Source organism: Stegostoma tigrinum, chromosome 5, assembly GCF_030684315.1.
Source record: "Stegostoma tigrinum isolate sSteTig4 chromosome 5, sSteTig4.hap1, whole genome shotgun sequence".
Classification (NCBI taxonomy): Eukaryota; Metazoa; Chordata; class Chondrichthyes; order Orectolobiformes; family Stegostomatidae; genus Stegostoma; species Stegostoma tigrinum.
In genome coordinates this window covers 114,813,046-114,830,098 of record NC_081358.1, presented here as the reverse complement: position 1 = coordinate 114,830,098, position 17,053 = coordinate 114,813,046, and the positions used below count along the sequence as shown (strand labels likewise).

General features: G+C 42.1%; 1 protein-coding gene across 8 annotated transcripts in view; it reads left to right on the top strand.

The window, feature by feature from the left end:
- Nucleotides 1–17,053, top strand: part of LOC125451661 (serine/threonine-protein phosphatase 4 regulatory subunit 1-like) — a 93,659-nt gene that overhangs the window by 18,809 nt on the left and 57,797 nt on the right. For all 8 annotated transcript variants that reach the window (XM_048529106.2, XM_048529111.2, XM_048529109.2 and 5 more), the window contains 2 exons: nucleotides 5,157–5,263; nucleotides 10,111–10,253. In XM_048529106.2, coding sequence (XP_048385063.1) covers nucleotides 5,157–5,263; nucleotides 10,111–10,253 — 250 coding nt within the window. The remainder of the gene's footprint in view (nucleotides 1–5,156; nucleotides 5,264–10,110; nucleotides 10,254–17,053) is intronic.

Genomic DNA, 17,053 nt, shown 5'->3' with positions numbered 1-17,053 from the left:
TGCCCGATTTAAGTGAGAGATTGCTACTTGTCTTCTGGACCCTAAACTGGAGCTCATCTATATGTAAAGAAAGTTCAGACCTTGTCAACAGCAAAATGGCTTATTTTATCCAGATTGTGTTCCAGTGAATTTTTGATCTGACGAGTGAATTAATTCTGAAGTGGGTGTCTCCTGAATTGTTAGTTAGAAAAAAAACTGAAAGAGCTACAGATGCTGAAAACAGAAATTGCTGGAAAATGTCAGCAGGTCTGGCAGCAATTGGGGAGAGAAATTAGAGTTAACATTTTGGGCCCTCCAATCTTTTTTGAGAACTGATGGTAGCTAGGAAAAGTTTCATTTTTAAGTAGAAGATAGATCGGGGTGGAGAGGGTAAGGAGTAAACAATAAGTGGAGGTAGAGCCCAAAGAGAGAGAAGAACAGTTGGACAGAAAAAAAGAGTGGATAATGGTCAGCCGAGGAGAAGGATAGCACAGTGGCTCAGTGGTTAGCACTACTGCCTCAAAGCACTAGGGACCTAGGCTTGATTTCACCCTCTGACAACTGTCAGTGTCGAGTTTACACATTCTCCCTGCTTCTGCTGGGTGCTCCGGTTTCCTCCCAGAGTCCAAAGATGTGCACATTAGGTTTATTTGGCTTTGCCAAAATTGCCCACATGTTTGGGGATGTGTGGGTGAGGTGCGTTATGAGAAATGCAGGATTTATAGAGAGAGACTGCTAATGGAAACCATATTTTGTAATGGTAGATCATGTGATAACAAGTCCTGTTGTGTGGCAGTGGGTTAAGCACATGGGAGCAGGTGCCTCAGGCCCTAAAATTGTTGAACTCAGTACTGAGTCCAGAGGCTGTAGAGTTCCCAAGTGCAAAATGAGGTGGTGTTCTTTCAGCTTGTGCTGGGCCTCTCTGGAACACTGCAGCAAACGTGCCCAGGGAACAGGGTGGTCTGTTGAAATGGCAGGCAGCTGAAAGCTCACGGTTTTTTTTTGTGTTTAGAAAACATTAATGTTCTGTAAAGTGGTCACCCAGTCTGTGCTTCATTTCCCCAATGTAGAGGAAACTACATGGCTCACAATGAATGCAGTAGACTAGGTTGAGGAAAGTGCAGGTAAAGCACTGCTCCATGTGGAACATTGTTCCTCAGATAAGGAAATCAAACTGCAAACAATACTCCAGGTGTGGTTTGAACAAGATCCTGTACAGTTGCAGTTGGACGTCTTTGGTCCTGAACTCAAACGCCTTTGCTAGAAAGGCCAGCATACTACATACCGTCTTCACTGCCTGCTGTACCTGCATGCTTAGTTTGAGTTGCTGGTATACAATGAAATCCAGGCCTTATTACATTTTTCCCTTTACCCAACCTATTGCCATTCAGGGAGTCTGCCTTCCAAACAGATAACCTCACATTTTGTCTGTATTATAGTTCATTTACCATAAATCTGCCCATTCACTCACCTTTTCCAAGTTGCACTGAAACATCTGTGTATCCTACTTCAATTTCACCTTCCCACTCAGCCTTGTTGTTTGCAAACTTGGACAAATTTCATTTAATTCCTTCATCTAAATCATTAATGCGTGTTGCGAGTAGCTGGGGCCCAAGTAGTGATCGCCCGAGTATCCTGATCGCCTCTGTCTGCCTCTTGGATAATGACCCATTTATACATACTCTTCACTTCCTGTCTGCTAACCATTACTTTATCTATTCAATCCCCAAATCCATGTGCTTTAATTTTATGCATTAATTGCTTTTGTGCAATCTTATTGAATGCCTTCTGAAAGCCCAAATAAACCACATCCAATGTGTCATCCTCATCACCTCTGCTAATTGCATCTTCAAGATACCTGCAGATTTGTCAAGCATTATTTCCCTTTTCTAAAACAATGCTGGCTCTGCCTAACCCTGTCAGTTTGTGTTCTGTTATTAAATCTTATTATAATGAACTAGAGCATTTTCCCCACTATCAGTGTCAGGCTAGCAGTCTATAAGTCCTGATTACCAACATTTTTGAATAGTAGGTTGTATTATCCAAACTCCAAATCATAGGAACTGTCTCAGAGTCTGTAAAATCTTGGAAAAATTACCACTGATATGGCGACTATTATTAGGGCCACTCCCTTAAGTATTTTGCAAAGTAGATTATCAGACCCTGTGGATTTGTCAGCCTCATCCCATCAATTTCTCCAACACCATTTCCCTATTAAGTGTCTACCTTCAGATCCTCTCTCTTCAAAAGACCTTGTGTTCCCCAACATTCCTGCTTTGTGAAGACAAAACCATAATATATATTCAGTTGGACTGACATCTGTTTGTTCCCTATTCTAACTTGTCCTGTTTCACATTTTTAAGGGGCGTACATTAGTCTTTGCTAATCATTTTCTTTTAAACTGATGAAAGCTTTTAGATCAGTTTTGTGTTCACAGCAAGCTCACTCAATTTCCACCCCACCCCCCTTAAATCAACCCGTTTATCCTCCTTTAACTGAAATCTAAACTGCTACCAAACCTCAGGTCATGGACCTGAAGCATTCGCTCTGTTTCATTCCATGGATGATCTTGACCCAATTTCGGATGTCTGAAATCTGTATTTTTTTTTTGTCCTACTCACCGTCTTCCAGGCATGTGTCATGTAACTTAAGATAACAAAGTGTGAAGCTGGATGAACACAGCAGGCCAAGCAGCATCTCAAGAGCACAAAAGCTGACGTTTCGGGCCTAGACCCTTCATCAGAGAGGGGGATGGGGAGAGGGTTCTGAAATAAATAGGGAGAGAAGGGGAGGCGGACCAAAGATGGATGGAGGAGAAGATAGGTGGAGAGGAGATTATAAGTGAGGAGGTGGAGAGGGGATAGGTCAGTCAGGGGAGGACGGACAGGTCAAGGAGGCGGGATGAGGTTGTTAGGTGGGAAATGGAGGTGCGGCTTGAGGTGGGAGGAGGGGATAGGTGAGAGGAGGAACAGGTTAGGGAGGCGGGGATGAGCTGGGCTGGTTTTGGGATGCAGTGGGGGAGGGGGAGATTTTGAAGCTTGTGAAGTCCACATTGATACCATTGGGCTGCAGGGTTCCCAAGCGGAATATGAGTTGCTGTTCCTGCAACCTTCGGGTGGCATCGTTGTGGCACTGCAGGAGACCCATGATGGACATGTCATCTAAGGAATGGGAGGGGGAGTTAAAATGGTTCGTGACTAGGAGGTGCGGTTGTTTATTGCGAAACGAGAGGAGGTGTTCTGCAAAGCAGTCCCCAAGCCTCCGCTTGGTTTCCCCAATGTAGAGGAAGCCACACCGGGTACAGTGGATACAGCATGCTACATTGGCAGACGTGCAGGTGAACATCTACTTAATATGGAAAGTCATCTTGGGGCCTGGGATGGGGGTGAGGGAGGAGGTGTGGGGGCAAGTGTAGCACTTCCTGCGGTTGCAGGGGAAGGTGCCAGGTGTGGTGGGGTTGGAGGGGAGTGTGGAGTGGACAAGGGAGTCATGGGGAGAGAGTGGTCTCTCCGGAAAGCAGACAAGGGTGGGGATGGAAAAATGTCTTGGGTGGTGGGGTCGGATTGTAGATGGTGGAAGTGTCAGAGGATGATGCGTTGTATCCGGAGGTTGGAGGGGTGGTATGTGAGGACGAGGGGGGATTCTGTTAGGTTATGGTGGGGGGCAGGGTCTGAGGGATGTGTTGAGGGAGACACGGTCAAGGGCGTTCTCTACCATTGCTGGGGGGTAGTTGCGGTCTTGAGGAACGTGGACATCTGGGATGTGCGGGAGTGGAATGCCTCATCCTGGGATCAGATGCGGCGGATGCAAACGAATTGGGAATAGGGGATGGAATTTTTGCAGGGTGGTGAGTTGGAGAAGGTGTATTCTAGGTAGCTGTGGGAGCCGGTGGGCTTGAAGTGGACATCAGTTTCTAGCTGGTTGCCTGAGATGGAGACAGAGAGGTCCAGGAAGGTGAGGGATGCGTTGGAGATGTCCCAGGTGAACTTGAGGTTGGGGTGGAAGGTGTTGAAGTGGATGAACTGTTCGAGCTCCTTTGGGGAGCAAGAGGCGGCACAGATATAGTCATCAATGTAACGGAGGAAGAGGTGGGGTTTGGGGCCTGTGTAGGTGCGGAAGAGGGACTGTTAACTTCATTGGTTGCAATGACGTGGTGAAGATCTGCATTTAGGTTTTGATTAATTTTTTTTGTTACAAGGTAGTGCGAGAGAGCATCGATCTTTTAGAGCTACATTTTCAAACTTCTGAAATAGTACCCAGTTTTTTTGCTCTAGATTTCCAGACACAATACTCCATGTCAAAATGGAGGCTGTGACCCCTTTACTACTCTGAGTGGCCAAATAAATAGATTTTTCAGTGCTGTGGCTCCCCTGTGGAGAAGCAATTCATGTTCCATGTACTTGACCTTCCAACACTATAGGCCCGAGCCATCTGTGTGAATTAGTAGCTGCTAGTAAGTATTCCTTTCTCTGCCCGGTTTTGAGGCAACTGAATTTTTTTCACTTAAATGCAGTACATCACTTTGCATAGGGCAAATAAACAGCTTTATGCTGAACTGATTTCATTACATGGATGAATGTGGATTGCTTTCATTTGCTAAAAAGTGAAAATACTGAAGTCAACTATAATTGGCCCGTGTACAGCATTATAGGGCATTTCAAACTGTCGTGCATAACGTAGCCATTCATTCCATTGAGTCTGTGTCACTTCTTTGAAAGAGCAAACCAATCTGACCAACTCCTATTTGTGTTTAGTCATGCTGAACTTTTTAGTTCAAGATTATGAAGCTGTTGGAAGATACCAAATCAGATAACTTGAGAATATGAATCTGCTTTATTGGAAAATACTATCCTGATGTAATGTGTGGTAAAGATCTCTTTGCTCTTTTGGGCTAGGCACATTTCTCCATTAACCTCGACGATGATCTGTTTTGCCCTGAAAGTTGGCAATTTGTGTTGGCAGCTCTTCAGCCCTTCAACCAAATTGACCTTTGTACCCATGATAACAAACATGGTGATTGTTGACAGGACTGGCCAACCAATGTGGTTACAATAACTCAAAATTTATTTTAATTCCCTGGGGACAGGAAGTGAAAGTGTGTGGTGGTTAAAATAAGTTCTTTTCGACAATTAGGTAAAATATTAAAGTATTTTGATTTTTGTTTGTTTTAAAAACAGACAAATGGTAGCACGAGGTTTGCTCGATACGCTGCGGGCAGTCAGCGACGATGAAAAAGACTGCCTAGCAGTGCTGGAGAGAATAAACAAGTTAGCAGAAGATCCAGGTAACATGATGTACATGTTTTGTACTTGTCCTATGTGAATGATTTGTAACATAGTAAACGGTATTTGAAAATATTGAAATATATCATACGATTTGGTACATTTTTGATATTACACTTTATTCCTATTTGTGCTGTCTGAAATTCCAGCATTTGTGGATCCTTGATCTCTCTCCATTAGTGCATGAATGTCAGAGTTGGAAAAAGCATAGTGGTCTTTGTAAGCTGTAATGGCAATTTAAACCACTTCTAATGATGGAATTTATTTCTTCCTTGTGCTTCAAATTAACATTGAGTTTTGCCAATTTCTTTTGTTTTTAAAGCCACTTACTTCCACTTGCTTTTGGATTAGGTCCTGCACTGTTTGAGAGAAAGCACAGGGTGCTGATGTAACAGAAGAATTTGGTGCCCTAACGTAAGCTTGAATTATAGAATCCCCACAGTGGAAACAAGCCCAACAAGTCCACACTGAACCTCAGAGCATTCCACCCAGACCCGTCCCCATATAATCCACCGAATCAACACATCCCTGAACACTAGGAGCAATTTAGCATGGCCAATTCGCCTAACGTGCACATCTTTGGATTGTGGGAGGAAACCAGAGCACCTGGGGGAAACACACACAGACAAGGGGAGAATGTGCAAACTCCACAGATACTTGCCTGAGGGTGGAATTCAACCCCGGATGTTGGCGCCGTGAGGCAGCAGTGCTAACCACTGAGCCACCGTGCCACCCCTAAGGTATGATCATGACTAATAAGCAAACGGCAAGCAATTTAGATAGTGGCATTTGTTCATCCACACAAACCAGAACAAGGGCGGCACGATGGCTCAGTGGTTAGCACTGCAGCCTCACAGCTCCAGGGACCTGGGTTCAATTCCAGCCTTGGGTGACTGTCTGTGTGGTGTTTGCACGTTCTCCCCGTGTCTGTGTGGGTTTTCTCCGGGTGTTCCAGTTTTCTCCCACAGTCCAAAGATGTGCAGGCTAGGTGGATTGGCCATGCTAAATTGCCTGTGGTGTTCAGAGGTGTGTGGGTTATAGGGGGATGGGTCTGGGTGGAATGCTTCAAGGGGCGGCGTGGACTTGTTGGGCCGAAGGGCCTGTTTCCACACTGTAGGGAATCTGATCTTAAAAAAAAAGGGAAAAGTGCATCTGTTTGGTTTTGGACAAGTGTATCGGTCATTTTATTGCCCATGCATTATCGGAAGGCCCTGCTAAATTTAGGACAACAGATCAGATCACCACTTTTTTCAGTTTAAACTCGTAATTTGACTACACACTTAACCAAAAGAGCTGATTTATAGTTTTACAGCACGGTCACTTACATTGTCTCTGGAGGATTTGCTTGTGATATTAGGTTGTAATGGAATCTACAACTTCAGTTTACTCCATTATTATATATTTGAAAGTTGATGCTGATTATTTATCAACAAAGACTGGGAGTAGGCCACTTGACTTTGTGAGCTTGCTCTGCCATTCAATAATATCATTACTGACCTGATTTTAACCTTAACTTGACATTCCTGTATACTCCTGATAACGTATCTACCTATGTCTAAAAGATATTTAATTCTGTAAAGACAGTAAATGCAGAAAGGATATTCCAAAGACTTTCGGGCATCTCGGAAATTTTTGTTCCTCGTCCTTGTACTGAATGGACAGCCCCTTTTTAGACATTATCCCTTGTTTCCTCTAAGAGGAATGGTAATGTCACTGGTCTTAATAATCTGCAACTCCAAATAAATACCCGAGGGTCATGTGTTCAAATCCCACCATGGTGGATGGTGAAATACGAGTTCAACAAAATCTTGAATTTAAAAGCTGTTTTAGTCGCAACCATGTAACTACTGTCAATTGTTGTAAAAACTCATCTGATTTTCTAATGCCCTTCAGAGAAGGACATCTGTCATCTTTACCTGGTCTTGTCTCCATGTGACCCACAGCAATGTCGTTGATAGTTAACTGTGCTCTGGGAAATTAGAGATGGGCAATAAATGCTTGGCTAAATAACAATGCTGTCGAAACAAATTTTCTAAAAATTAAAGAGGACATGTCCTTTCCACATCCACCCAATCAAGTTCCCTCAGGATCTTGTTTTACATAAGTTATCTCTGACTCACATAAACTCCCGGAGGGTACAGGCCTCCCCTCTCCTCTTAAACCAAACTGCTCATTGCAAGTATTAGTCTCGTAAAAGTTATCTGAATTGTTTCAAAAGTATTAATACAAATGTGATAACCAGTTGTGTAGACTTACTGGATACCTGCATATTAACCTTGAGCAATGCATGCACAAGCACACCCAGATCCCTTTTGTTGTGAGCCCTGCAACTTCTCCCCATTTAGATAATATGCCTTTTTTTTTTCTCTGCCAAAATGGACAACTTCCCACCTTATGCTTCATTTGCCAGATCTTTGTCTCTCGTTTAACCTGCCTATACCCTGTTGCAATTATCTTCAATGTGAAGAGGTGCAAATTGTTAAATATTGACTTTGCTATGACACTATTCAAAAAGAAGTAGAGTGACAATCATTCTTGATGTCCAGGGAAGAAGAAAGTTTTACAGTTTTTTAAGGTAACTTGATATTAGCCTCCCAGTTGGTGAGATGTATTTCCTTGAAGCGCATGGCTGAAGAATATTTTACTTAATACTTGAGTAACTGCTTTATTGACTTGTTTAAATTTCAGCATATATTGGCAGTCTTGAAAAGGTAATTAATGTGAAGCATTCTAGTTGCTATCTTGCGTTAAGCTTTGCATTAGAAGTGGCAAAAGCATTAAAAACTGTGCAGATTTGATCTCTAGTGATGTGAGACAGTGAGAATTGGAGGATGTTGTTGAAAGTGCAGTAATCCATTTTTGTTATCTGTTCCAATATGAGCCTGTTTGATTTTTATAGCATTCTACCATATTTAAAATACGTGATCTACCGCAGAAAGTGCTCTTATCAGCCAGAGTTTTTTGGAATTGTACTATGTGCTTACCACTGCTCCAAGTTAAGCACATAATTACTGATGACTCAATCCATTCGGCTGAAGACCGTTGTCGCAATGGGATACCTTTTGAGATTACAAGTAACCAGTGCACAATTTCTGGGCCAGATGATTTGTTTAAACTTGTTTAAAGAGTTGAAGTGAATTTGGATAGTAAGTAACAGATGTTACCTCTATTTATGACTGTTGCTAGATGTTTCTGCTCAAGGGACTGGAACTTGAATGATTTAATTCCATATACTAGTTGTTGCGTGCAGTTTAGGAAAAATCTCCGAACGTAGCATTATGTAAATACGAAACCAGGAGAGAATTGTTGAAAAGAACTTCTATAATAAGCAGGAACACCTCCCTTTCTGAAGTAACTTGAATAGCTTAGAAGTATAAAGAGTAGAGCTCCAAACACTTCTTGACTAAATGAATAAACAATTACTGTCCTGGTAGATGAATCCAGTTTCAATCATGCAACTTGTGCTATGATTTCTGTGGTGTACACTTTGTTTATTCAGGAATAAAAACTGAAGTTTCTGGTAAAGCTCAGCAGGTCTGGCAGCATCTGTAAAGAAAAAAACCTGAGTTAATGTTTCAGGTCTAATGACCCTTCCTTGGAACTGATTATAGCTGGGAAAATGTCGGTTTATATGCAGAAAATAGGGAGATGGGCGTAGGGAGTAAATGATATGACAGAGCCTGAAGAGAGACAAGAGCAGTTGGATAGACAAAGGAATTGATAACAATCTGGCATGGAGGGTGAAAGCTCCTAATGGGGTCTGTTCATGACTAACAATAGGTAGCATGTAGTGGCAGGCTGTGTGATAACAAGGCTTGGTGTGTGGGTTAGGGGATTAGGACATGGGAGCATTTAGGCCCTAAAATTATTGAACTCAACATTGAGTCCGGAGGACCGTCGGGTCCGGAAGCGGAAAATGAGGTATTGTTCTTCCAGCTTGCATTGAGCTTCACAGGAACACTGCAGCAAGCCAGAGACTGAGATGTTGGCCAGGGAACAGGGTGATGTGTTTAAGTGGCAGGCAGCAGGTAGCTCAGGGTCTTTTTTGCAAGCAGAATGGCTATGTTCTGCGAAGCTGTCATCCAGTCTATGCCTTGTTTCCCCAGTGTAGAGGAGACCACATTGGTAGCAGTGAATGCAGTAGGCTAGATTCTAGGAAATGCAAGTGGAGTGTTGCTTAACCTGGAAGGTATGTTTGAGCCCTTGGATAATGGCGAGGAAGGAGGTTAGTGGGCAGTTCTTTTGGTTTTTACTTTGTTTATTCAGTTGTGGGACATAGGTCTCTTGCTAGGCCAGCATTTAATCACCCACCCTAATTTGTTTGGAACTGTATTATGAGCTTATCACAGCTCCAAGCATAGCGCACAATTATTGATGGCGCATTGCATAAGTACTTCGGTATGTTTTGGGGGTACCAGTTACAAGACTGTTTTCCATTTATTTCAGTTGCATAATCAGTGAATCCAATATTTTAGTGTGAAATGTTCTCTGTGTTCTCTCAGTATGACTTCATTATGTAGAACTAGGAACCTCCACTACAGGATCAGAACCAAGTTTTCATTTAAAGAAAAAGTTAACCAGTAAATAAACAAGTTCAAGAGTGAAAGCTGGAGAACGTAAGAAAGATAAGAAAAATAACTTCCAACATAGCTTATGAAATTTGTGATGCAATATAGGCCATTTAGTAAAGGGGGTGCCATCAGGTTCTATTTCCTGGGCAGTGAAAAATCATTTTTGCACACTTGTGAATGAAATGATGGTAAATAGCCATCTAGCAAATGACTGCTTATGGGAAAATTAGGTTTGGTGTCTTTCTGATCTGTTGTAAAACATGCAATTTTCTTTACAGAACCAACAGTCCGTGCAGAATTAATGGAACAGGTACCTCATATTGCCATATTCTGCCAAGAGAATAGACCTTGTATTCCTTATGCTTTCTCCAAATACCTGTTGCCCTTTATGGTTAGATGCCTTGCAGACCCTAACAACCAGGTAAGGCCTTTTCCTTTAATGGATTCTATCCTTCAGTTTTAATTGAGATTGGTTAACTGTGTTTTCAATTTGATTGTAAACTTATTGATCACAGCTTAACTCCAAGGTCCTAACTTGTGCAGAGTTAGCATTTGATGGCTTCCAGCAGTCATCCAAAACTTCAACCCCGGGACCCATGTTTTTCTGAAATGAGCATTGCCACCTGATTTTTGGGCTGTGTGCTTCTGGTTATCTAATCTAGGCAGTTGACAATTTGTAAGCAGTTCTCTGTGGTTTACTAGGTTTGTTGAGAAGCAGCAGTTTAAATAGAACAAAGTGTTTATTTAAATAAAGTATACAAGGTTCATATTTGGAAATGGTTCATTGAAACTAGAGAACAAACAGGCTGTCGGTATGGAACATTTTGGTCTCGTTCAAGTTGTGGGGGCAGACACTGACTCTCTGTCAAGGTGTTTGGGAACTCCTCCCTGGGTCTTTACCTTCTACTGGTCTAGCTTTCTTCTGCCTTTTGAGAACAGCCAATGAAGGCAACTCTGACCACCTGATGAGAGCTGCTGCCTTCAAGATCTACTTGATGAGCAGGTGTCACTGAGAGCCCCATCCTCCTGCCAAACACATACTATTGTATCACATTTTTAGGTACAAGGTAACGTGCTGCATCAATCTGTTGATTGAACCCTTTTGTTCAATGGCCATGGGTCAACCACTCATGACATCGGTTATCCCCTTGCTGCTGCTGCTGCTGCTCCTCCTCCTCCTCCTCCCCCCCCCCCCCCCGATCCAATCTGAGGATTACCTTCTTATTTCGAAGAACAAATGCTACTTACTTTTGAAAACAACAGACTGACAGGGTGCGTTGGGCACCAGATTAAAATTTTGAAGCTATTTCAATGGGCATCATCTCTTCTACATTCTTCATAACTTTCTCTTTGTTTTGATACTCTAGAATTTTGGAAAGTTAAATGTTGCTGTGATAGATATTAAACAAATCTCATGCTTCACAGTAAATAGTAAGAAAATCCAGTATTTAAGCGAACCTCTGTTTAAATATTCCTCTTTTGACAAGGAAACATCCTTATTGACTCATCATGACAATTCTTTAACTAAATAAAATAAAACCAAACACCAATGCTGGAAATCTGATACAAAAACAGAAACTCCACATATCTGGCAACATTTAGGAAGAGAAAACAGTCTTAACATGTAACTCGTTTACTTCTAAAGTATAAGTTTTGTTCTCAAATTTCTTGGTTATATATTGCAGATTCTTTATTTTAAAAACAAAAGCTGCCAGACCTGTTAATATCAAACTTTGAGTAGACAAAACCTAACTAAACATCCTCAATGATGCATCTGTCTGACCTTTGCAACGTCATAACAGGCAGCTGTCCTAGCTTTTGACTTAATTCAACTGAAGAAAGAACAAAGAAAAAAAAATTTTAAACCAGATGTTTTTCTGAGGTACAGGTCTATCTATGATTAGAGAATAATTGGGGTTCAGATAATTAAATTGAAAAATGGCTTTAATGGTTTCATTCTCCATGAAGATGTTTACTCCCAGTTCTGTGATGTTATGTATGCAATCTCCTCCCATTGTCTCAGTGTTTGGAAGCAGAAGGTTGACTTCCAACTGAGGCAAGTATCTCCACCCTTGGTTTCTCCATTTTTTGCTTTCTTTTCTTCTTACACTGAATTGTTGCCATTTTGCCTCTTCCCTCATTTTGCATTGAAACTATACTCTCATTCTTTGAAAATTTTGGCTAATGTTTAAGCTGGTTATGGTACTTTTAATTACAGCGGCACACTCTGCATGAATTTAAAAGACACCAGTTCACCTTTCACCTGTACCCATCGTGTGGATTTCTCTCGGAAAGTACATTCTACAACCCACCTGCCCATCACGTTTCTAATTTTCCAAACCAAAAATTTATTTTCCTTTCACTAGATATGTTCCATTTAAATACACCCAAGATGACCATTCCCATTCCTACAGATGGAGGACAATGGGTGGGGGGTGGGGGGGGCGCGTTTGTGGTTTTAAGAGCTGCAGCTTTTTTTAGGATTGTTTCAGTATTGAAACTGGCTTCCTTAAATTCTGGGACCAGCAATTATAGTTTTATAAGCTGCTGCATTGTTTTGGAACTTGGGGTGGGGGTAAAAATATCAAAACAATGGTACTTTTTAAAAAAGAGGAAGTGGGACAAAGGCAGTGAGCACAACAGCAGCAATTCAAACAGAGAAAGAAACCTGCGCAACAGCCTGACCGAGCAGTAACCTGCACAGCTGCTGCTGCTTTTGCTGTCTGGTCGGCAATATCTCTTGATATCGGAGTTTGTTCGAAGAAAAATAAACAAACAGCAAAATTCATAGCTGACCTTGAAGAAACCTCTGTGTGGGAGCTTACAACAGGGCAACAGGTTTGTGGCTGTACATGTATGGAAAGAACTGCCAGATGAAGTGTGGAGACTGGTACAACCACGACATGGGTATATGAATTAGAAGGGTTTAGAGGGATTCTGTGCTTTATATCTCTATGATTCGATTTGATCCTCTCAATTTTGTCATTATTTTCCATATTAAGTTGAGCACCCTACTGATATCCATTAAATCGTAGCCAGGAGTTTTGCAAAAACAAACCTTACTGAAGATTCTTTTTTAAATTCTAATATGTTTAAAACAGAAATCAAGCATTACTCTGTGGTTTCAACTATTAACAAATTCTGTTCGATTTTTGCTTCAGAAAACAGCCCAGTTTTCTCAAAAGCAACTTCCTTCTTTTAAAATTGTCCCAAGTTCAAAAATGACTTCAATAGACTTGAGGGTTTCTTTTGTGTATACCCTGAGTAGTGTCAGAGATAATGGGAACTGCAGATGCTGGAGAATCCAAGATAACAAAGTGTGGAGCTGGATGTACACAGCAGGCCAAGCAGCATCTCAGGAGCACAAAAGCTGACGTTTTGGGCCTCGACCCTTCATCAGAGAGCAAGGGTGATGAAGGGTCTAGGCCCGAAACGTGTGTTGTTGGTTTGACCGTTTTCATTAGTGGCCGATTAATTTCTTCCCGTACGGTCTGTCACAGTTTTTGATAAATGAAAACCATCCCGATTACTTACGTTACCTTTGTGTTTAAAATTCCAAAAAATGTAAGTTTTTGTCCCCTTGAAGTTCAATTGAACTTGTATCAACTATTTTTTTTAATCCAAGTTTCAGAAACCATGTTGTGTCCAAATGATTTTAAAAAGTGATTTCTGTATCGAAGCTCCTGTTCTTAAACACTTTGGCCCCAGAAGTCTTGCTGCAACATTACTGCGTTCTTGAAACCTATTAAAAACACAAAAAGCAAAATCACTGTGGCTCTGGAAGAAACCCAGTGGGTTAATCATATCTAGACATATTTAAGCTTAGAAATCCAGAATTTAGTCTTATCCAAAATCTCCCGATTTTTGCCAGATGGGTGATGTGTGATAAGGTTTAAAATCTGTCAGCAGAAAGTTAGCGCAGCTGTACTGAGAAAGGGTGGGGTCTTGGTAACGACATGATGCCATGTTAGACTGTCACATGCTTTGTTTAAAAAAGAACTCAATTTCCTAAACAATACTGGGAAAGTGTTTAACTTTGTGGGGTGGGGGGGGGTGGTGGATTACAGTGCTCTTAGGCAAGAACTACAGATCATCAATTGGGATCAGATGTTCTCAGGGAAATGCATGGTAGAATTATGGAAGTTGTTTAGGGAGCAGTTGCTACAGGTACTGGATAGGTTTGTCCCACTGAGGCAAGGAAAGGATGGTAAGGTGAAGGAAGCTTGGATGGCAAGACATGTGAAACACCTAGTCAAGAGGAAGAATGAAGTTTACTTAAGGTTGAGGAAGCAAGAATCGGTCAGGGCTGTAGAAGGTTACAAGGTAGCCAGGAAGTGGGTATGAGAAAACCTTGGCAGGTAGGTTCAAGGAAAACCCCAAGGCTTTCTATACTTACATGAGGAACAGGAGGATGGCCAGAGTGAGGGTAGGGCCAATCAGGGATAGTGGAGGGAACTTGTGTACAGAGCCAGAGGAGGTAGGGGACAGTCCTTAATGAATACTTTGCTTCAGTAATCACCAGTGAGAGGGACCTTGATGTTTGTAAGGACGGCATGAAATGGGCAGATATACTGGAACAGGTTGATGTTAGGAAGGAGGATGTGCTAGAAATTTTCAAAAGCATGAGGATTGATAAGTCCCCTGGGCCAAATGAGATATACCTAAGGTTGCTATGGGAAGCGAGGGAAGAAATTGCTGCCCCTTTGGCAATGATCTTTGTATCTGCTGTCCACTAGAATAGTACCAGAAGGTTGGAGGGTGGTGAATGTTATTCTCTTGTTCAAGAAAGGGAACAAAGATAATCCTGGAAATTACAGACCAAATTTGTCTTTATTTCTTTAGTGGGCAAATTACTGGAGAGGATTCTGAGAGATAGTATTTATGATTATTTGGAAATGCACAATTTGCTTATAAATAGTTGGCATGGCTTTGTGAGGGGCTGGTCATGCCTCACAAGCTTTATTGAATTCTTTGAGGATGTGACAAAACATATTGAAGGTAGAGTAGTGGATGCGGTGTATATGGATTTTGGCAAGGCATTCGATAAGGTTCCACATGGTAGGCCCATTCAGAAAGTAAGGAGACATGGGATTCAGGGAAATTTGACTGTCTGGATACAAAACTGGCTGTCCAATAGAAGACAGAGGGTGGTAGGACATGGAAAGTATTCAACCTGGAGCTCGATGACTGGTGGTGTTCTACTGGGATCTGTTCTGGGACCTCTGCTCTTTGTGATCTTTTATAAATAACTTGGATGAGGAAGTGGAAGGGTGGGTTAGTAAGTTTATCAATGACATGGAGGTTGGAGGAGTTGTGGACAGCGCAGAGGGCTGTTGTAGGTTGCAACTGGACATTGCCAGGATGCAGAGCTGAGCAAAGAAGTAGCAGATGGAATTCAACCCAGAAAAGTGTGAAGTGATTAATTTTGGAAGGTCAAATTTGAATGCAGAATACAGGGTTAATTGCAGGATTCTTGGCAGTGTGGAGGAACAGAAGATTCTTGGGGTCCACGCCCATAGATCCCTCAAAGTTGCTACCCAAGTTGATTGGGTTGTAAAGAAGGTGTATGGTGTGTTGGCTTTCATTGGCAGGGGAATTGAGTTTAAGAGCCGTGAGGTAATGCTGCAGCGCTATAAACTCTGATTAGACCACACTTGGAATATTATGTTCAGTTCTGGTCACCTCTTTATAGGAAAGCTGTAAAAGCTTCTAGAGAGGGTGTAGAGGATATTTACCAGGCTGCTGCCTGACTGGAGGGCAGGTCTTATGAGGAAAGGTTGAGGGAGCTAGGGTTTTTTTATTGGAGCCAAGAAGGATGGTTAGGTGAGTTGATAGAGGTGTACAAGATGATCAGAAGCATAGATAGAGGGGATAGTCAGTTTTTCCCAGGGCGGAAATGATTACTACAAGGGGGCATAATTTTAAGGTGATTGGAAGAAGGTATAGGGGAGATGTCAGAGGTAGGTTCTTCACACAGATTGTGGTGGGTGTGTGGAATGCACTGCCGGCAGTGGCGGTGGAGTCAGATCATTAGAGACTTTTAAGTGACTCTTGGTTAGGCACTTGGAGGATAGTAAAATGTAAGGTGTGCAGGGTAGATTGATCTTAGGATAATAGGTCGGCACAACATCATCGGCTGAAAGGCCTGTACTGTGCTGTACCGTTCTACGTTCTATTTCAACTACCTTTTGAAACTTCTATTATCTGAAACAAAACCTTTTTGAATTTAAGACCACCTTCAAAAACACAGCAAATAGTGGGAGAGATAGCAGGACCTGCAGGTGCTGGAGACTCTGAGATTACAAGGTGTAGAGCTGGATGAATACAGCAGGCCAAGCAGCATCAGAGGAGCAGGATGGCTGACGTTTCGGGCCTAGACTCCCCCCTCCAGAAAAAGAAGGGTCGAGGCCTGAAATGTCAGCCTTCCTGGTCATCTGATGCAAATGGTAGGAGCATGGTTTAAGCAATTTGCATTTTATAAATCTGGAGGGTTGTAAGCAGTTGTGCTCAGGATTTTCTAAGATCTGTATTTTTTTTTCTTGGAAACCTGATACTTGGAAATTGATTGGTCAATGACTCACACTTAAATCCTTGGTCCAAGGCTGTTTAACCATCTGCAACCTCCTTCTCTAAACACCCACTACACCATGCCCCTCGGAAGCTTTCCTACCATGAGCCACTACATTGGGGAACTTTGGATGGTATTTTAAGGGAGCTACGAAACAATTGTAATTCAGTGGATCTATTTTACTGTTAAATGGCTGGTTTATTGTTCAGGCAGAATGTGCATTGTCGTCATAACTAAATTGGCATGAAAAATATGATTGGGATAAAAATAAATACTGTGGAAGATGGAAATCTGAAATAAGAACAGAAAATGATGGTGAAAATCAGCAGCTGTGGGGTGAGAGAGTCAGCGTTTGTGAAGTAAATCCTGAGAGGCTGGTACCCTATCACCATGTTACCCTTTGTTTTTTAGTACTTGGCACTGGCCTGGCTTCCTTGGAGTCAGTTCTGAGTAGAACAGAACCTTTGACACTGCTGTATATGTGTCAGCCAGGGCTCCCTGTTCTCTGGCCAGTGTATCTGTCTCAGATTTGCTGCAGCGCTCCAGTGAAGCTCAGCGTAAGTTGGAAGAACAACACGTCATTTTCTGTTTGGAGACTCTGCAGCCTTTTGGATTCCAGTATCAATTTAATAACTTTAGGGCTTGAACTCTCC